Source organism: Pimephales promelas, chromosome 4 (genome assembly GCF_988280905.1).
Source record: "Pimephales promelas chromosome 4, fPimPro1.hap1.1, whole genome shotgun sequence".
NCBI classification, from domain to species: Eukaryota; Metazoa; Chordata; class Actinopteri; order Cypriniformes; family Leuciscidae; genus Pimephales; species Pimephales promelas.
In genome coordinates this window covers 23371744-23392153 of record NC_142772.1, presented here as the reverse complement: position 1 = coordinate 23392153, position 20410 = coordinate 23371744, and the positions used below count along the sequence as shown (strand labels likewise).

The 20410-nt window shown below is 38.7% G+C and overlaps 1 protein-coding gene across 3 annotated transcripts in view; it reads right to left on the bottom strand.

Moving 5' to 3' along the window:
* Positions 1-20410, bottom strand: part of edil3a (EGF like and discoidin domains 3a) — a 231918-nt gene that overhangs the window by 162472 nt on the left and 49036 nt on the right. The window contains exon 2 of one of the 3 annotated variants that reach the window (XM_039653200.2): positions 1645-1674. The exons of 1 other annotated variant lie outside the window; for it this stretch is intronic. In XM_039653200.2, the coding sequence (XP_039509134.2) occupies positions 1645-1674 (30 nt within the window). The remainder of the gene's footprint in view (positions 1-1644; positions 1675-20410) is intronic. One more of the 3 variants, XM_039653201.2, reaches the window with a different exon arrangement.

Here is a 20410-nt window from a genome sequence, read left to right as displayed (position 1 = left end):
TTGAATGCAAAAACCAAGCGAACGTTATAAGTTGACCTCAGACAACAATATAATAACATTTAAAAAGCCAGTTCATGACCCCTTTAAAATATAAAGTAAATAATATAAGGGTCAAGAGCCCAACTAAAGCAAACACGGATCTCCATAACGGTGACTTAAAAATGATGGTTTTCTCCTTCAGTGATTCTGCTTGTTAACATCAGGTGTCTTCATTAATGCTCGATCAACTGCCAAACCAAGACATTAACTAGTTTATGTAACAAGGCAGAATCTTGTTGAATTTAAGTGCTTTACTGACATTGAGTGGATAAGAATAAATTTGATTAGACTAACACAATACAAACATTTTGATTCAATTAGTTGAGATGAAGTTACATTGACATATTACAATCATGCTGAATCTACAAATGTATATTGCGTTCACATAAAATATTCAAAGTAGTTCAAGTTTACTTGATGCATAATGGGTGCTACGTTTAAATTATGTTCATTCAACAATTTATTTGATTAAATCACGTTCATTTAACAATTTTTTTTTTTTTTTTTTTTGAGTGTATGGTTGGTCATTTTTGACTGTGGGAGGAAGTTAAGTGTGACTATTTTTTTTAACGACCCTTTAACATATCCAAATAATCTCCTTGATTTTTGTTTTTGTGTTCACATAGGTAAAACAACAAAAGTCACCAAGTTTCATCCCCCTCCGATAAAAAACATTTCCAAACGTAACAGTTTTCTGACATTTTTGACTGAAGAAGCAAGTGGTTAAATCCATAGCCAGCTTAGGTTTTTCGTACGTATCCTAATGACAAAGATGAATTAATGATATTAAGAAGAAAGAAGAAGTAAATTTGCTGAACGACAGTAATTGTGTCTCTACATAAGAAAATCAAAAGAAAATATGAAACTGTCTATGGTGACAGAGAGCAACAGATGTATGTGCATCTTGTTCACAATATGAGAGGAACATCCGGGAACGTGAAGACTAGAGGGATGAAGTGTTTTATTGAAAGCTTGGAACCCGATAAAACAGCGAGGCAGGAGAGAAGAGTCAGAGCGCTCTTCAAAGCAGCTGAGCTCACAGAGATCAGTGGGCTTGAGAGCTAGTGCTGACCAGGCGCGATGAGAGGAATCAATGGGTGTGCCTCTGAGGAGCCAAAGAGGGTGAGAGAAGGTGGAGAAAAGCAAACACCTTACATTAATCTGTGTGTGTGTGTGTTCGAATGTGCATATCCACAGTGCAAAATCTGCAGAACTATACCATTTTATACAAGGCAAGAAAAAATTTAAACGGTGACAGCAACAAAATTTGGTCACGAATGTGCGATCAGAATAGCAGGATTTGAAAAGAGACCAGGTGATATTTCATAAGCAGGGGGATTACTGACGCAGGTTTTGAGATGCTCCACGCATCAACGCCATGGTGAGAAGACAGAATAACACAGCAAGGACGATGTGACATTAGAAGAGATCTTGAGAAGCTGTGAAGAAACAGGTAAGTGAAGAGCTCAGAAAAAGACGTGTGAAATTCATGCAGGGAAGGTCACACATGCCAAAACTGACAACAGTAGAAGGAAGTGCAACAAAGAAAGATGCAGAAGCCAAATGAGGGGAGCACAACAATTACCATATCTAGATATATCCCACCTGCTGAAGTCGAATCCTCACCATCTGCTGCTATAGAGGGATATGAAGAAAATGGAGGGGAGGAAGGAGAGAAAAAGAGAGGAGGTAAATCCTCTCAATCTATCTGGTAACACCAAATCTATTGAAATTTAACAGTTTTTTTTTTTTTTGTGTGTGTGTGTGTTTTTTTTTTTTTTTTTTTTTTGACAATTTTTCATAACCCGAGATAGGCCTCACATTACTGATTGACAGAAAAAAAAGAAAGAAAAAAAAAACAGGATGGTTTTGCACATGTATAGTAAACACTATTTATGTATTTATTTTAATAATCTTTTATTCAATTATTATCTTCTCTTTTCTAAAAAAAAAAAAAAAAAAAAAACAATTTTAGTGCTTTCATTCTTACAGATATGTGATCTTCAGAGAGTTTTATTGTGACATCTTTCATAACTTGAGAGAGGCTGGAGCCTCACAATATTGACTGACAGCACACACACACACACACAAAACCTTTTGGTAAGCCCATACTTATTTCATACATATGATTCTGTCGTCTTTCTGTTCATAAATCACATCTCAACCCACTCAAAATCCATTTGTGACGTCTGAAAATGTGCGATGGATGGAAGAAGAATATAACACGGCTGTCATCTCCTTTCATACTCATTACTTATTTTAGCTCTTCCAACTGGACCAACTGACTGCTGTTCTATGTGAATGTAGCTGATGACCGTTCTCATAATCGCCTGAAGGTCAGGCTCTTTGGAATTAGGACAGTCTCGTAGGGCAAGTTTTAATACAATATCTAAATGTTGCTGTTACTGTCTGACCCTGCCACTCGTTCAGCCGGAGTACAGCCCGTATTTATCATTCAGCAGCAGCTCTCAGATTATCCGGCTGAGTATGCATGTATTTGACTGTTAATCGCTGTGCTGTGAGCCTTAAAGGCAAGGATGAACCCGACCTGTCTCCAGCCATTATAATCGACCTCCATCAACCCGATCACGCTGCAGCAGGAAGATTCCTGGCACACTTTCTTTTATTTCTTCACTCTGTTTTCATCCAATTCATCTCACTTTGCTCTTCTTGGGTCCTGATCATATCAGGACTGAGGTTAAGTTTTCCTTATTGGCTGCATGTGTTGAATTGTTTAGATTTTTGTGTTGTTGGTGGAAATTGGAGGTTAACTATCTCTAAAGGAATATTAGGGGTCTGTCAGTACAAGGAAAAAAAAAAACATGATATGGCTTCAACAGACTGCTGGGCCATACAGTGTGTGGGTCAGAGCTATTTGATGTAATTAAAAAAATGAGTTCATGTGTCATCTATGAGAAGGAGTATCTGTGGACCACATAAAAACACCAGTCATTTAATTTCCTGTCCTCTGTGTACTCTCCCATCAAGAAAAGCGATGAGCTTCATTATACTTCCTGTGGTATTTTTTAGACAGAGATGTAGAAAGTCAAAGTCAAAGTCAATAATCCATGTAAACAAGTCGAATACAGAGCGACAGTGACAAAAAGAGGGAGATCTGAGCTGTACAGATGCACCAACCCAGAAACAATGCAGTTACCCGTGTGCGTGCCAATGTCTGCTACTCTACAACATCCATAAGAGTCATTATCTGAGCCAAGACAGAAGTTTAAATTCAAAAACATGCAAGGCACTGGTTACAAGCTTCTGCGTGCCAAACACAGACTTTCCTGGCAAATATAAACACACAGGCACAACCAGAGCACAAAGTACGCCTTTATGTTAAAACAATTCAAAGGCACGAACACTGATTTACAACATTTATCCTATAGCCTTAAAACAGCTGTGCAGCATTTTAAAGAGCTGCATGAATGCATATATAACATCACACATCTAAGCACTTGACTCCATCCATTGTGAACTGTATTGTGTTGTGCTTTTCTACTGTATTGACGTTCTATCTTTCTCTTACAGAGCAGAGTGACAGCTCACAGACATGAAAGGGCCAGTCCCCATCTTCCCCTCATTCTGCTGGATCTGGTTTCTAGAACCTTTTTTGAGTTGTGTGTTATCTTCTCTCTGAAACATACTGCTGCACACTAGGGATTTGGCCCAGAGCCTCTAACATAAAAAAAAAAAAAAAAATGCAAGGTTGTAGAGATGCGAAAGGGGGGACAAAAGTGTGTGTGTGTGTGTGTGTGTTGGGCGGGTCTATGGTGAGGAAAAAAAACTAAACTAAGAAGTTGTATCACAAATGTGCTTGATCTCAACATGAAATAGCACAGGGTGAAAGCAAACCACACTTCACAGTTGTCCTTCACATGACAACTGATCTTCAAATACAAGAAACTACCTTGGTGTCAGCATGGATTTTGTGGGAAAGTGCCATTGTATGTATGTATATATATATATATATACACACACACACACACACATACACAACAATTATGCATGTACACTTACCATATAAATGCTTTTGAAAGAAGGATTCAATTCACGTTTGGCTAAGCCACGCCCTAGAATGTAGATTGACCAATCACAGCGCAGCCAAGAACGAGCTCCCACAGAGCTCCGACACTTTTTCACAGCGCTCCATTGACTTTCAACACAGGCGTCTCATATTTTGGTCTCGGCAGGCTATTACCGTCATAGTTTTATCCAAAATATGGTTAAACGTTGTGCCTCAGGCATTTGTAACACAGATACACGTTTCCCAGAGAGGTTGGTGGGGGGTGTCCGTTTTTTTCCCTTCCCAAAACCGAAGTGCCGAAATCCTGGCAATCCTGTCCTCAGTCAGCTAAACCCCGCAAAGATCAACAAGCACATCTTTTTTACTTCTAACCTTACTGTGAGTGTGAAGTTCAGTAGCGGTTCTAGGCACGGGCGAACCGGGCAGTCGCCCGGGGCGGCATTTCTTCATGTCACATGGGGGGCGGCACGAGCAGTTAAAAAAAATCCTCTGTGCCGCGAAGGTTTTCTATTTTTTTACCACTTCGATTCAATTATTGGCAATGGCGCCCCTAATTGCTGAGAAGGTGCCGTGCACAGAAGCAATGTCAAGGGGGTCTCTTGATTAGTTCACGTATCGCGTCTTTTGCGCGCTCGAGGTCGTTATTTCAAATAGGCGATTAGGCGCACGGGAAGCGCGCTCATTATGCGCTCGCGGGAGGCGCGCATAAACTTTTCAGTATGGGAGTGCTCGTGCACTCAAACACTTGGGTGTTTTTTCTCTTCTCCATAAAAAAATCTTTTAGCAGAGCTTCAGCAAGCGTTTTTCTGTGGTGGAAATACATTAGCTACTAAAACTTGTTTTTCATTGAGGAGAGCCCAGTGCATGGTTGTATAGCAACGACAGCCATGAGCAAATCGGTCCGAATTTTACTATTAATAATAAAAGATAAGCTACTGTGCATTATAAATGTCAGGAATGTATCTTTATTGACTCATTCTTTTTATAGAGATGATTGAATGCTGAAATATGAGGTATATATTTTTATAAAATCTCTTTTTGTGTTAACCTTTTTTTAAGTTTAGTAGGTAAGATAAAAGACACTCCTTTAAAACAAATCTTTAATGTTATTAACTTGGTAAATTGATTGTGTATTAGGCTTTTTGTGTATGTGATCATGTTGGTCACTATATTCATGAAATGAAAATAATTTACATAATGATCAACTTTGTCTTTTTACAGTAGCCTATGCAAAGTACAATTTTCTATTTTCTAACATTCTAACATTTTAAGAGTGACATAGGGCTACAAAAGCTATTTTAGGTCTATAACAGTTTAGTGTTTAATATGAGAGCTGTTCAAAATTATTTAAGAGATAAGTATTGTGTTTCTAAATAAGTATCTCTCAGACCCTTTTACTTTTAAAAACTCCATTTCGTGACAAATATTGTTTAACAAGCCATAACTAAAAGTGTGCCATATAATTTAAGGCAATAACCAATGCGCTAATGGTTACTTCCTCTCTTTAAAGTTAGATTAAACTAGCAAAATAACTGGATTCTATTAACTGTGTTTTTTTTTTTAAATGAACGTTATGTGATTTTATTGTTGGGTTGTTGTTGTTTTGTTTTTGTTTTTTTTGTTGTTGTTTTTTTTTTTTTTTTTGGGGGGGGGGGGGGGAGCGCTCGAAGGGGGTCTCGCCCTGGGTGTAATTCAGAGTAGAACCGCCACTGGTGAAGTTATACTAGTTAGACCGTTTTATAATGTTTTAGGTTATGATTTCGGTTCTCATACCGGTTGTCGATACGCTAGCACATGCTGCTAATAAATACAACGCTATACTCGTGTAGTCCGTTTGCTTTGTAATAATGATTATAGAAGTGAATAGAGACCTACCCAGCTTTACATGAACAGTGTTGCTCCCTGATATTGTTGTCCAGCCTCCGTCTCGATTAGTAGGAAATGTGGTGGTTCATGTTTTGACTGTGACTGGTAACGTTATGCTTTTGCCTCTATTTTGGATGCCTTGTTGTTTCTTGCGTTTCACCTGTATATGTCTTGAATATAGCCTTCGAACGCATATTGCAGCCCCTTTTGCCTACTTCTATCGGACACTTTATTTGCTGCTTTATAAAAGTTTGATAACATTTCAGCAGGAAGAGCTGTTACAGCATAAGCCATGCAGAGCGCAGATGAAGTTTGACGGATGTAGCAAGAGTAACTAAGGGGGGCGAGGCATAGCCAAAGGTGAATTAACTTAAATTCAACTTAAATTTTTATAATTCTTGAATACTTTGGTGCATGAATAACGTTTTCTCTTTTTAAAGAAGACACTTGGTAGATTACTGTAGGAGTTAAAAAAATAATTTTGAAAGAAAAAAGGTTTATGAAAATTTTAAAAATATATTTTTTTTTATATTTGTGCCAATTTACTCAATTAAAATTACTCAATTAAAATAACAAATCAACTCCTTTTTTATTATTATTTCAAGCAATCAGGAATTTGGTGGGGTGGACATGTAAATGTACCAAACTCGTATCAATCCGTGACCCCGAAACCATGGTACATACTGAAACATGATGTCTGTGTACCGTTACACCCCTACTTTCAATAAAAAATAGTATTTGGCTTGATAGAGCGGTTGATGGATGATGTCAGAATCCGGAAGACCTTCGAGATTTCCCTATGGGGTTTTATGAAGAGGTTTTTCAATTCATGGTTAAAATGAAGCCTGTGGTGATACGTTGACGGAGAGTAAGAGTTTTATCTTCAGATTTGAAATAAAACATGTTCAGGAATGTGGCTTTAGCTGCAGAGCATTTCTAGACTGAAGCCAGGCAAATTTCATATTTTTCCATAAAGACAATTCATACAAATATATTTTTAATAATTTCACAGTACATTTAAGCCATTTATAAGTTTGTTTTTCTTAATGGCAATAATTTGACTTGATAACAACAAACTACCAAGTGTCTGCTTTTAAATGAATCTAGAGAGGTTAGTGTTCAGAGAAGGAGGCGGGAACCAGCAAATGTTTCACACATTTTAATTCTAAAATAAGCAAGCACAAAAACAAAAGTAAAGCAGCAGTCGCACACAGACGACAGCAGCACACTCATAAACAAAACATAACGTAAATTTCCCAGGCCTGGTCCCCTCTCATCCTTAACTGTCGTCACTTCTCCTTTTATCCAACCGAGCTCCTTTGTGAGATACCATTAGCAATCGACCCACCGGCCTCATCCTGCTTGCCACAATAAGATCACATTTATCTTTTTGTGTGAGTAGTGTAGCATTTTGCATCACTGTGATAACATTGTGCTTCTGTTGGAACATGTAGAGATTTAAATCAGAAGACTCTCGATCTGGGTGAAAAAAACAGATGACATCTTCTCCTGAAGCAGCTCAAACTCCATCTGAGCCAAACAGTCTCTAACACATGAAATTATGAACTGATTACAGGAAGAAAGACATTGCTGCCAGACGTCACAGACTCATTCAATTAGTGCTGGAACTGATGTGTTGTATCTGTTCCGCCCAGTCCTTCTGACACTTTGATTAATTCGGTGTAACTGGTTAGATAAGTAAAAGCTAATGCTGTCTTTTGATTCAGCTAAATTTAATGGCTGATAAACAGCATTCGTTCTGAAAATAAAATCTGACAATCAGTTTTTTACGCAGTCTGTTGTAAATCCCTTGGGTCTAACAGAGAATTCAAAATCTGAGCAATTATATAATTACTGTGAAATTGTAGTTAGCCAGAATGGTTGTGAGCCGACGTCATTATACTCATCCCAGACATGCTACTGTAGAGAGGAACCTTCCTTTACAAAGCAGCTCTTTCAGGATTCAGCAAGTGGAATTTATGTTTATACCATCCAGTGAATCAAAAATGTGAGAGGAAACACTCCATTTGAAAAGATAAAAGCAGTGGAGGCCAAGAGAGCAACTCGTGAATGGCAAAAACTGAATATTGATGTAGACTTCTAAAAAAAAAAAAAAAAAAAAATATGGATGTAGACTGTGTACACAGAACATAAACAAGACGTGTCCTTATGGCAACTCCAACATAAATTATCTGCCAGTTAAAATCCATGTATGTCAGTACTGCGTTTTGTAACACTGACATTGTGTATAGCAATTAACATCCCAAAGAAATAGAAACAATTTTAAACTCATTGTGGTTTAAAACTCTTCCACTGAGACAAAGACTTGAAATGTGGTTGGATCATCCCAGTGGGCAACAAAATATCCCATCCGATTCAATATTAACTAATTGTATTGTTCTAAGCATTCTAAGTGCTCATTTTTTTTTATTTTATTTTTTTCAAAAAAGAGATCAAGTACAGCAGCAACCAACAATTTACAATATTCAATTGTAAACTGTCAAAGTTCGTGTTAATATGGGCAATTGATGGAACATAAAAGCTGGCAATTGTTTTCATTTTATAATAGATAACCGATAAAATAATAATAAATAAATAATTAAATAAATAAAGTTAATTTAGGCATTCAATTTCAATGTACCATATGTCAATATTGCGATTCAATATTTAAGAAAGATCAGATTTAACACTGTTTTAATTTGTTAGTCCTTATAAAAAGATGAAAAAATTGAGCATTAGATGTCATATAAAATCAAATTATGAAAATGCACAATTAACTACTTCCCTCACAGTGTTGTAGTTGCGAGCCAGGTCCATCATTTTTGATCATATTCACTAAATTGTATGACCCCCAGAATAGCTTGCACCTTTTTGTGTGTTTGACTTGTGTCAATGGTGTGAAAGAGTTGTGGCATATGACAGAATGGCAGGGAAAGAGTTACATATTAACAAATATACTGATGCTTTTGAAAGAAAAAGAAAAAAGAGGAATTTTCAAATGTGAAATTAAATGAGGAATAATGATTACTTAAAAAGAAAAGGTACTCGAAATGAAGGTCAATTTGTGAGCTTGACTATCTCCTTTCAAAATTTGGAGTTTGTTTACAGTATGATTTTGTAAATGTTTTTAAGTCTAGAAGTAACATGATTCCAAAACTACTAGAATTTAACTAGAAAACTAGAAAAAAATAATAATAATGAAAATACAGATACTTTTAGGAAAAGTCGGGTACGGGTCGGATTTTATTTATTTTTTCAACAAAGTTATTGTAGAAATAAAATTCAAAATGGTCAAAATCTCCATTTTGAGTCACCATCATGGCTGTTCTAGTGTTAAATCTCCTACAACACACAAAAAGTACTCACTTTAGATGAGCTCACAAAAATAGTTAACTGACCACTACTATATGCTTTATAACTACCTGAGTTTAACCATAAATTACACTACAAATACATGTTAATAAAGAATGTATTAACACACTAATTAACTATACTACAAGTCTGAATAATAAGATATATGAACTGGTTTATTAATCATTTACTTACACTTTCTAATTGATCTTATGAACCACTGACAACACCTAAATAACTGGTTCATAACTGAATGCAATACTTCATTTAGAAATGATACATTGATCCTTCATAGTGTGAAAATACAATTATTAAATGCATTATGCTTATAAATAAAGAATTAAGCATGTATAGCTGTATTTGAAGAGTTCAGATGCAAAAGCCTCTAAATGCCATTTGAAATTTTCTTCTTTAATGATGATTTTTTTTAAACGTGTATATTTAAGTTCAGTAATTTCACTTAAATAACAATTAATAGGTAATTATCATTGCCATTTAAGTGAAATCACTGAACTTAAATATACAAGCTTGATAAAAATTTCATTTTAGAAGAAAATTTCAAATGGCAAGAGGCTTTTGCATCTGAACTCTTCATTTATAAACTGCTTATTAATGTCTATTGCTTTATACATTAGAATTAACTGTTTACTTATGCTTAACTAATGATTAAAAGAAGTCTCTAATGCTCACCAAGGCAAAAAAAAAAAATATTGTGACATAGTATTACATGCCAAACGTTTGAACGATAGTTTACACTGATGAGACAAATAATGTGAATACGCACACACAAACTCTTGATCTCACATTTTATCAGCCCAGCCCTAAGCCATCATGTCCAAACACTACAGTGCTACATTTATGATGTTTATTGTTTTAACTAAGAACTCGTTCCTCACAAATATCTTGTCATCTGCCCTGATTCTACACATTTAAAACACACTCCTAACTTCTAGCTATAGTACAGCCACAGGGAAAATTTAATAAATGCCAATGGATCAGTTCAAAAGCCCCTTCTCTAAAGTGGATGTTTGTCAATAGGTATCACATACTTTGAGTCAGTAATGTACAGACAGTTAATTACAGCTTTTTTTAATAAGTGCATAGTGCCATGAGTCATACATGGTCTGTGACAGACAAACTGGGCACCATGCATTACTAGTGGTTAAATAACAGTTCTTCCATACACTCTCCAAAGTACAGGTTATACTTTTAATTAGCCTTCTGAGTGGCTACACAGATCATACCGACCTTGTATAAGAGGGCTTTTCACCTGGCAGCCCACAAGCCAGTCAATCATTTTAAAACAGCCCTTAGATTGATTTTGATTAAATGGCTGTGCTGCCTGAAGTATCAGAGCGGTCTCTTTGCAAAACTCGTTAAAAAAGCGTCAAATCCAAAAGTGGTGAAAGTGTAACTTTTTTCCCCCCCACACATGCCTCAGCACCATTTATATACACACACATTTAATCAAGTCTTGTATACATGATAATGGATTTATGCAAATAACAGCTGCAAACAATTCTTCAAACAGAAAAAAAATAAAAAGCTATAGCTGACAGAGCAATGTATATCAACACGTGTCCAATGAGACTGTCTCATTAAATAAGAGAAACTTCCTCGTCTGAGTAGGGACTTTATAAATCCATATAAATCAACTGCATATTTGAAGTTAAAACTATATTCTCCCTTAAAAAAAAAAACAGCTTAAAACTACATTTCATGCCACAAAACAATAATATTTTGAAAATGATGTGTTTTCTTTCTATCCACTGTCCAAAATTTATGTAGACTTGCTATAGTCAAAAATATTGAAAATGTTGAAAATTAAAATGACTAATTTTACTAGTACTATTATTATTATTATTAGGAATATATTTTAAATATTATTTTACAGTTTCCAAATATCGTCTAAATTTCATAATTGGAAAATAAAACATTTTGTAGTCATTGCATTGTATTTGTATTTTTCCTTTGAATAATTTAAAATAATTGTAAATAAAATAATTATAAAATAATTTCCGATAAACACCTTAAAGGGTCACTTCACCCATTTGCGTTAAGCTTTGTATCTTTAGAAACCCAGTCATATTTTTGAATGGTCATGGTTTTTTCCCTTATTTTCCCCTGAGATGGAAGAAATAAGGATTTAAGTGTTTAACTTCCTGCTTATCGTGACGTAAAAATCGTCATTTTGCGTCACGATAAGCAGGAAGTCATATTTCATTAAAATCTTTGGAACTACACATGTTATCTCATTATTATGCCAGGGTGTTGGACCCACTCACCCTACAAGCCTATTACAGATCACTTCACTTGCAGAAACTGAAATCAATATCCGCCATCTTGTTTGGAAGCTAAGCTAACAAGCGCTGTGGAGATCATAAGTTATGACAATGACGGAAGAAACTAAACATGATATGGAAGAAGAGGATTTTGATATTCTGCTGCTCGAATCCGATGTTCGTGGCTAGCTTTACAAGTCCAGTATAGTTTAGAGCAGCTGAGGCTGATGGAGGAGCAGGAGAAGCCGAGGCGGCGGCCTGTCGCGGTCGAGGACCCCGCACTGACTCTGGCGCTGGGCGGATTGCTGTTGCCTGTTCTCTCGCTGCGTGCTACGGCCTACGGACACAACCCCTCTGCTGCAGAGAATTTCAACGATTGCAATTTCTCCTGGAGGAAATCTCTGAATCAGACGAGCACACGGACGTTTGTGTTGTGATAGTTTTGCCTGACTTAACATCCAGGTAACATGCAGTAATTCACCAAACAGAAATAAATACAAACGAGGAGTAATTCAATTAAAGTTTGCCAATGTAACGTGAACGGGGTTTGTTGTTGTGGAAAGAAGGAGGCAGGAACTTGCGAACGTTTAAACATTTTAATAGTAAAATGAACACATACAAAACGAAAGTATAAGCCAAAGCCAGCAGCCCCTCATTGATGACTGCTGTAACGTTACACACAACAGAAACAAAACTTCATAAAATCAGGCCTGTTTCTCTCTCGATCTGCCGTCGTCGCTCCCCGTTTTATGCTTTCGCTTCTCCGTGAGAGACGCGGAACCGGCGCTCGCCTCACAGGTGTCTTTCATCATCACCAAATAGTCTCTGTTTAGTCTGTTATCACTCACGCCACGTGCCTCGCCCTCGATTGTCCTGCTCGCCACAGCCAACTAGACATTTTGTGTTAAATGAATTTCAAACTCTGGTGATAGCTAATGTTAGCCTTGTAGACGGAAGAGTGTTGTGGAAGAGTGTTGTCTGCGCTGTTTGCGCGATTCCGGAGAGGGTGTGGCTTGCGGAGCTGTACAAAGCAGGGAATTCTGGGACCTGTAGTTTATTCATATGTATGTGCCCCTTGGTTATTTTCTGTCTTTTCTCGGTCAAGAGGGCACCAAATTAAAAAAATTATTTTACATTTCGACTACATATATGATCCACTTTCAATAAAGATTTATGTTGTAATGGGTGAAATGCTCCTTTAAAGTTTAGTGATTTGATCTTACTCTTGGATGGTTTAATCAAACTTTTAGGTCATTCATATATATATATATATATATATATATATATATATATAATGCCCTCTGGACATCACTTTTTTTGTTAAGATGACTGTATTTGTTAGGTTTGTTCTCTAGCCAGTCCTTTCTGAATGAGTTTTTAGCCAAACCCTAAAAACTTCAAATTAAATAGCCTTAATTATGTTAAATAAACAAACAGTATTATGGGTATTTAGTTTTGTTTTTCATGGCCACATGCTACTTCCGATGAAAGTGTTAAGGTTTTAAAAGTTATTCACTACAAGTTTCTGTCTGGATAATCTCATCCCTCAAAGAAAGAGCCCTGCTCTATGGCATTATGGAACTTGAAGAGAGTGTGTGTGTGTGTGTGTTGGGTTTTGTTTTTGAGAGTTAGTTCTCAACATGTGTTATGTTCTTCTACATTTTAAGGAGTGTCCACTCCTCCAACAGTGATTCTGAGAAGCACTGAGAGATTTATGGAATGGAAAAAGAGCCGATCAGATTACCCACAAACCCTTTCATCTCCCTATAATCCCATTTCTCACCCATGCCAGCTCATTTTAGAGGGAAATGAATCAAATATTTTCCCAAACACTTGTCAGATGCTTGGCATCATGATCCAACTAAAACACACAGTGACCCACCCAAAAGCATTATCTAACATGCAAAAGAATGGCGGTGCAAAAGGTCTTAAATGAAGAAAAAAAAAAAAGTCATGGCCAAAATAGTCAAACGCAGACATTAAGACTCCACAACACAATCACACAGCCCATTGAATTAGGCCTATATTTGACTCTCATCACCCGACCAACCACCCCCATACCCCCTCCACGCAAACTCTTTTTTTTTTTCTCCATTTAAAAATGTTCTTTGAGTCTAAGTTTAGAAAAGGCAAGAAGAAATTAATCATGATGATGGTTTATTACAGAGCGGTCTCTACTCATGTAGATAATCCAGGCCCGGGGTGATAAGGCTAAGCCACGGTGCGGATTGACTTAATCTTTCTGAAATCCTGAAGAAAGTAATATCCAAATATAATGTAACAGGTATCGAAAATACAAGGCTGATACCACCCTAAAGGTGCATACTGAAGATAGCGGAGCGGGACACGCACAGAAGTGTCACAAAGGTTTAGGGGAACACTGATGAATTGGTTATTGGTTATGGTCCATTAAAAGACAAGATATTTTGTATAAAACATAGACTGTATAGTTACAATAGAATGAATACACAAAAAGCAAATCCCCATTTATTGAGTTTAAGAAAGAACTGCATGGCCAGTCACCCCATCAGTATTTATTGCCTAAAATTTCTTGTATATCAACATATTAAGTCTAAGGGAAATTGTCTAATTATCTAACCCACATGGAATTTATATAACTTATTTGTTTTATTATGTGATATCAGCCGGCTGATATCACATAATAAAACAAATAAGTTATATAAATTCCATGTGGGTTAGATAATTCAGGAGGAAAGCTAAAGGGAAGCTTGGGGAGGGTTTAGGTTAAGTGAGGATTTAAGGGCTTGTGGATCTTCTTGGAAAAAAAAAAAAAAAAGCGTTTGCCTTACATCTTATAGAACAATGAATGAGAGACAGAACTACAGCCAAGAATAGGGGGATGTTGCATGACTTTGCAATACAAAGAAATAGTTCACTTAAACTTGACCATCATTTAACACTCAAAGACAGCAAACTATGTATGCATTTATTTCATCTTTATATTTGAAAAAAAAAAAAAAATATATATATATATATATATATATATGAATTTAGTTTTCCGGATCAAATATAGCAGCCTTGATGAGCATAAGAAACTTTTGAAAAAACATTAAAACAAATTTGTACCAACCCCCAATGGTAGTGCTCTGAGTGTACTGTATATACATATTAAAAAATAAAGAAACACATTGTGGCGAGGCAGAGGGAAGTGATAATGAACGACACTAGTGAGACGCACCGGTCTCTCACGGAGGAACGGAAGCATAAAGGAGGAGTGACGGCAGTGAAGACTGAGAGAGGAACAGGCCTGATTTTATATTGTGATTTTATGTTCTGTTTTGTGTACCAGCAGTTATCCGTGAGGGGCTGCTGGCTCATACTTTCATTTTGTATTTGTTTTTCTTTTTATATTTATTAGAATGCAAATGTTCGCCGGTTCCCGTCTCCTTCTTCCCATAACAACTGAACCCTGTTACATACATTAACTAGTCAACCTCACTAATTGAACCTCACTTGAGCTATTTAGTCATTATGAACTGTCATTGCATAGAAAAGACTTCAATTTAAAAGCTCTCAAGGATAAGTACAATTGGAAAGATGTGCTAATGTACTCGTACCCTTTTAAGAAATGATTATTCCTCATCAGATTCATGGAATTAATCTAAAAACTTGTTTCCAAGTAGCCTCATCTGAGCATTCATCACTTGACAAAGTTAATTACTAAATGATCATACTTTAAATGAGCGGATGGTGGATGTGTGAAAGCAGCTTGCAGTGCTGAGTGCTGTGAGAGTCACATCCACGTCTCTTTTCCAACAGATTGTGACAAGGTCAGAGCAGATTTGGATAATGGATCTAATCTGCATTTAGCACAGTGGCATTCCGAGTGACGGGCTTGTCACCTCCCACTAAACACCACCTTCAGAGGGTATAACCAGTATAAGAGAGTCTTTGTCTAACACACACAGACATTGAGCCATTCTGTTTAGGCACTATTTTTCCTGTTGCTGGTATAGCATGGTGGTCGCCTGTTTGATTTTCAAGGTATCATGTAAAATGTATACTTTAAATGTACACTAAGTGACTTTTCTTCCTATTTTTAGTCAACTTTAGCATGGGTGTATTCCAGTAATGTGCAGTGAAATCTTGTCATCATGGGTAGGCTGTGACCTATCAATGTGGCATATTCACAGGAGCATAGTTTACCGATGCGATCGATGCCTCGGTCACAGCGTATCTCGTGGCTCACGCGGTCTTCACATGCAAGCGCGTTTCAATCCGTTTCGGAGACTCTTTGTTCGTGCCGATGAAATTACAAAACAAAAATGCACACAAACGTGTCCTTGATTAAAATAATACAACCACTGATGAACATATTCGGTTTTGATATATAAAAAAAAAAACTACATGATTAGAACACAGAACCTCTGACATGCTCGGCAAAAGTTCTACCACTGGACCATTAAAGGACACATGTCAAATTGTTGGATCTGTGTATTTATTCACGTGATTTATTCATTTATATACAGATACGTGCACACACAAATACACACACACACACTTGTCCCACACACTTTTTAAAACAAAGTTAAGCCACTGTGTATTCATTCAGCTAATGCAGCAACCCAAATTCATATCAGGCATCGCATCTTGCATACAGAGCAGTGATGCGCGGGTTGATCCGAAATGAGCGGGTGCCTGCGGTTATCCGTGGTTACCCGCAGTTACGGGTCATCCAAAAATGTTTTTAATGATATTCGGGTCGCGGTCGGTCGGGTCGTTTGAAAAAAGATGCCAATTAAACATTTGTATTAATATAGTACTAGACACAATTTTTTGATGAAATATACAGCCCTGCACATTATTGGCTGAATAACTGGCACGAAGATAACACACGAGCTCAGTCTAAACAGTTCTCGGAGTCGGTTCTATACTGGTGATTCGAGAACTGTTGTCTCTGCGCGTTCGGTATACACAGTATCTATGCGCAGTATCAGCTGCTCATCACTTCTCTCAACAGTGGCGCCAACATGTCTCGGTTCAGTGAACTGTTGGAGTTATTGGAGTAAAATATAATTCAGGATATTGATTTATTTGGCATGGCATGGTCAGGCATGTCTGAAAGTGAGTAACTTTAGTAACTTGTGGATCAGCACTGACACAAGACGCGAACTGTTTCGAACGATTCAGTTCGATTTAGTGTACTGGTTCGACTGGTTCACTAAAAAGAACCGGTTCAAAAGAACGATTCGTTCACGAACCGGCCATGTCTATGATCACTACAGTCTGCACAGAGATGGAGGCGGCAAGAGAAAAGGTGAAGACTGGGGAGGAAGCTCCGCAAATACACAAATAGAAAGAGTAAAAGTGTGGGAGACATTTGCTGAAATAATGAAAGATGATGACCAAAGTGCTGGCTTTGCCTTTGTTATGTGTAGGCCTCTTACGATGCTGTGTTGTTACACGTCTATGGCCCAATAACGCTCCGATGAGCATTTACTACTTTTAAAAAATGCGGTCAGGAAGCGGGTCGGGTACAATATTTTTTGTACTTTTTTTTGCGGTCCGAGTTGCGGACGGGTAGTTGAAAACGTCGGTCGGTTGTGGGTTGTTTATACATTGACCCGCGCATCACTGATACAGAGCAAATACGTAAACTACATTCTATGGACCAAAGACACACTGCTAACCGCTGCCTCAATGGCCATGGCCTTGAATTTCCTGCATGAAACAATGGTTTTTAGGAGCAAACAATGGCAAAAGAAGTATATTATATGTATAATAGTTTGTTTGTTTTTTACAAAAATTAATATTTGGAATAAAATAAATTAAATTGATAATGTGGTGAATTAAAGCTCTTGGAATTAATACATTTAATGTCAACATTTCCTTTGGTGAGGCACTGCCTACCCTGACCGCACGTCACTGGTGTATTCACCTATGCAAAGCACTGTATATATCACACATTACTGTCAAATGTCCTCACATAAGCAAGAGTATATTGAAAATATGCTTGTTGACACACTTGAAAAAGCAGTAAATCAATCAGATGTTAATATTGCTATGATGTAGATAAATAAAATAACACTAATTCCCTGGGTATCATTTGAGAGCAGCATCTGAGAAACATTACAAAAATATGTAGGAATGTAAAGTGATATATACAGTAGGATGGCAGGGAGAGATAACAACATATGGAATTGCTGGATTAAATGCTACACCTACAACATCACAGTGGGGATTACATACTCAACACACTAATGTGAAATTACATCAAGGAGCAACACTTCTTCTGAAGTGCGCTCTAATGATGAGAATAACGTATTTGGAGAGCGGACAATCAGTGCCAATATAGGCACAGATATGTGTTCCATAAGCACTTGAGCCTTTTGCTTAAGCTTAAAGGATAGGTCCAACCAACCTTGACAGAAAGACATCTGAAAATCGTTACAGAATGATTTGTTCTGTTTCATAAGTGGCACTTTTATATCTGCACAATACATTAGTCTCAATAGTTTTCCACTTGAAACACAAAAATGCCTCTGCAGAACATTTGTTGAGACCACTGACTGCATTTGCAATCTTCCTCTTACACATTATTGTGTCTCTAAGACAGCTGGGCACTATTAAACCCCATTTACACCTGGTATTAAAAAGCGATCTGTATCCAGATAGGTTTTCCGGATAATAAAAAAAACACATGTTAATGCAAGGTGTAAATACGTTGTGATCAGATCTGCCTGACCACATCTGGAGGTAGTCTGGCTCGCATTGTGTTTGGATCTGTACTAGGTGTAAACACAATCTGGTTGTTGAAACCACATATGTATATTCAACGCATTCTCACCCCAACGCGATCCTACGGCGTCATCTAACTGACGCTAAAGGAAAGCGTCAGTTAGAGGACGCGGTTAGGTTTAGGTGTGGGGTGGGGGTAGGGTACACGCGATCCTAGGGCGTCATCTAACTGACGCTAAAGGGCGCCTAAAGCGTCAGATATTGAAGCATGTCCAAATGCTTCCCAAGGCGTCAGTTAAGTGACGCCTTGGGGGTGAGAATGGGCTGGTATATTTTACTCCTCCCAAAAATGCTAAAAAATAAACGAGTGAGAGCGTGTTATATAGGCTATATGTCATGTTATAGTCAGATATGACGGCGCTACTGCGACACGCATCACCGCAGATGAGCAGTTGAGCATCTATTCATCAAGCCAACGTGCAAACATCGCAAATAAAAGTGAAAGTAAGTCACAGACGCTTAACACACAATGATCTTCAAGTAAAGAAACACAATTATCTTACTAGGGCTGTTGCCACTCTCTCTTATAGATGTCTTTGATTTGGAAATTAGCTGATGATCAATAAAATGCAGCTCATATCTGTTGCTTTTGGTGGCGTGCAATCCATTAAATCTGCATATAACGCGGGAGTTGATGATCGGATTTATATCCATACATACATACATACATCTTCTTCCGCTCATCCGGGGCCGGGTCGCGGGGGCAGCAGTCTAAGCAGAGATGCCCAGACTTCCCTCTCCCTAGACACTTCCTCCAGCTCTTCTGGGGGGATACCGAGGCGTTCCCAGGCCAGCCGGGAGACATAGTCTCTCCAGCGTGTCCTAGGTCTTCCCCGGGGCCTCCGCCCAGTGGGACGTGCCCGGAACACCTCCCCAGGAAGGCGTCCAGGAGGCATCCGGAACAGATGCCCGAGCCACCTCAGCTGACCCCTCTCGATGTGGAGGAGCAGCGGCTCTAGTCTGAGCTCCTCCCGAGTGACCGAGCTTCTCACCCTATCTCTAAGGGATCGCCCAGCCACCCTGCGGAGAAAGCTCATTTCAGCCGCCTGTATCCGGGATCTTGTCCTTTCGGTCATGACCCAAAGTTCATGACCATAGGTGAGAGTAGGAACGTAGATTGACTGGTAAATCGAGAGCTTTGCCTTACGGCTCAGCTCCTTCTTTACCACAACAGACCGGTACATCGACCGCATTACTGCTGAAGCTGCACCGATCCGTCTGTCAATCTCCCGTTCCATCCTTCCCTCACTCGTGAACAAAACCCCAAGATACTTAAACTCCTCCACCTGAGGAAGGATCTCTCCACCAACCTGAAGTGGGCAAGCCACCCTTTTCCGGCTGAGGACCATGGCTTCGGTTTTGGAGGTGCTTATTTTCATCCCAGCCGCTTCACACTCGGCTGCAAACCGTCCCAGTGCATGCTGAAGGTCCTGGTGTGAAGGGGCCAACACGACAACATCATCCGCGAAGAGCAGAGACGAGATCGTGTGGTCCCCAAACCTGACGCCCTCCGGCCCCTGGCTGCGCCTAGAAATTCTGTCCATAAAAATTATGAACAGAACCGGCGACAAAGGGCAGCCCTGCCGGAGTCCAACATGCACCGGGAAGAAGTCTGACTTACTACCGGCAATGCGAACCGAGCTCCTGCTTCGGTCATACAGGGACCGGACAGCCCTTAGCAAAGGACCCCGGACCCCATATTCCCGGAGCACCCTCCACAGGCCGCCTCGGGGGACACAGTCGAATGCCTTCTCCAAATCCACAAAACACATGTGGACTGGTTGGGCAAACTCCCATGAACCCTCCAGCACCCTGTAGAGAGTATAGAGCTGGTCCAGTGTTCCACGGCCAGGACGAAAACCGCACTGTTCCTCCTGAATCCGAGGTTCCACTATCGGCCGTATTCTCCTCTCCAGTACCCTGGCATAGACTTTCCCAGGGAGGCTGAGAAGTGTGATCCCCCTATAGTTGGAACACACCCTCCGGTCCCCCTTCTTAAAAAGAGGAACCACCACCCCGGTCTGCCATCCCAGAGGCACTGTCCCCGACCGCCACGCGATGCTGCAGAGGCGTGTCAACCAAGACA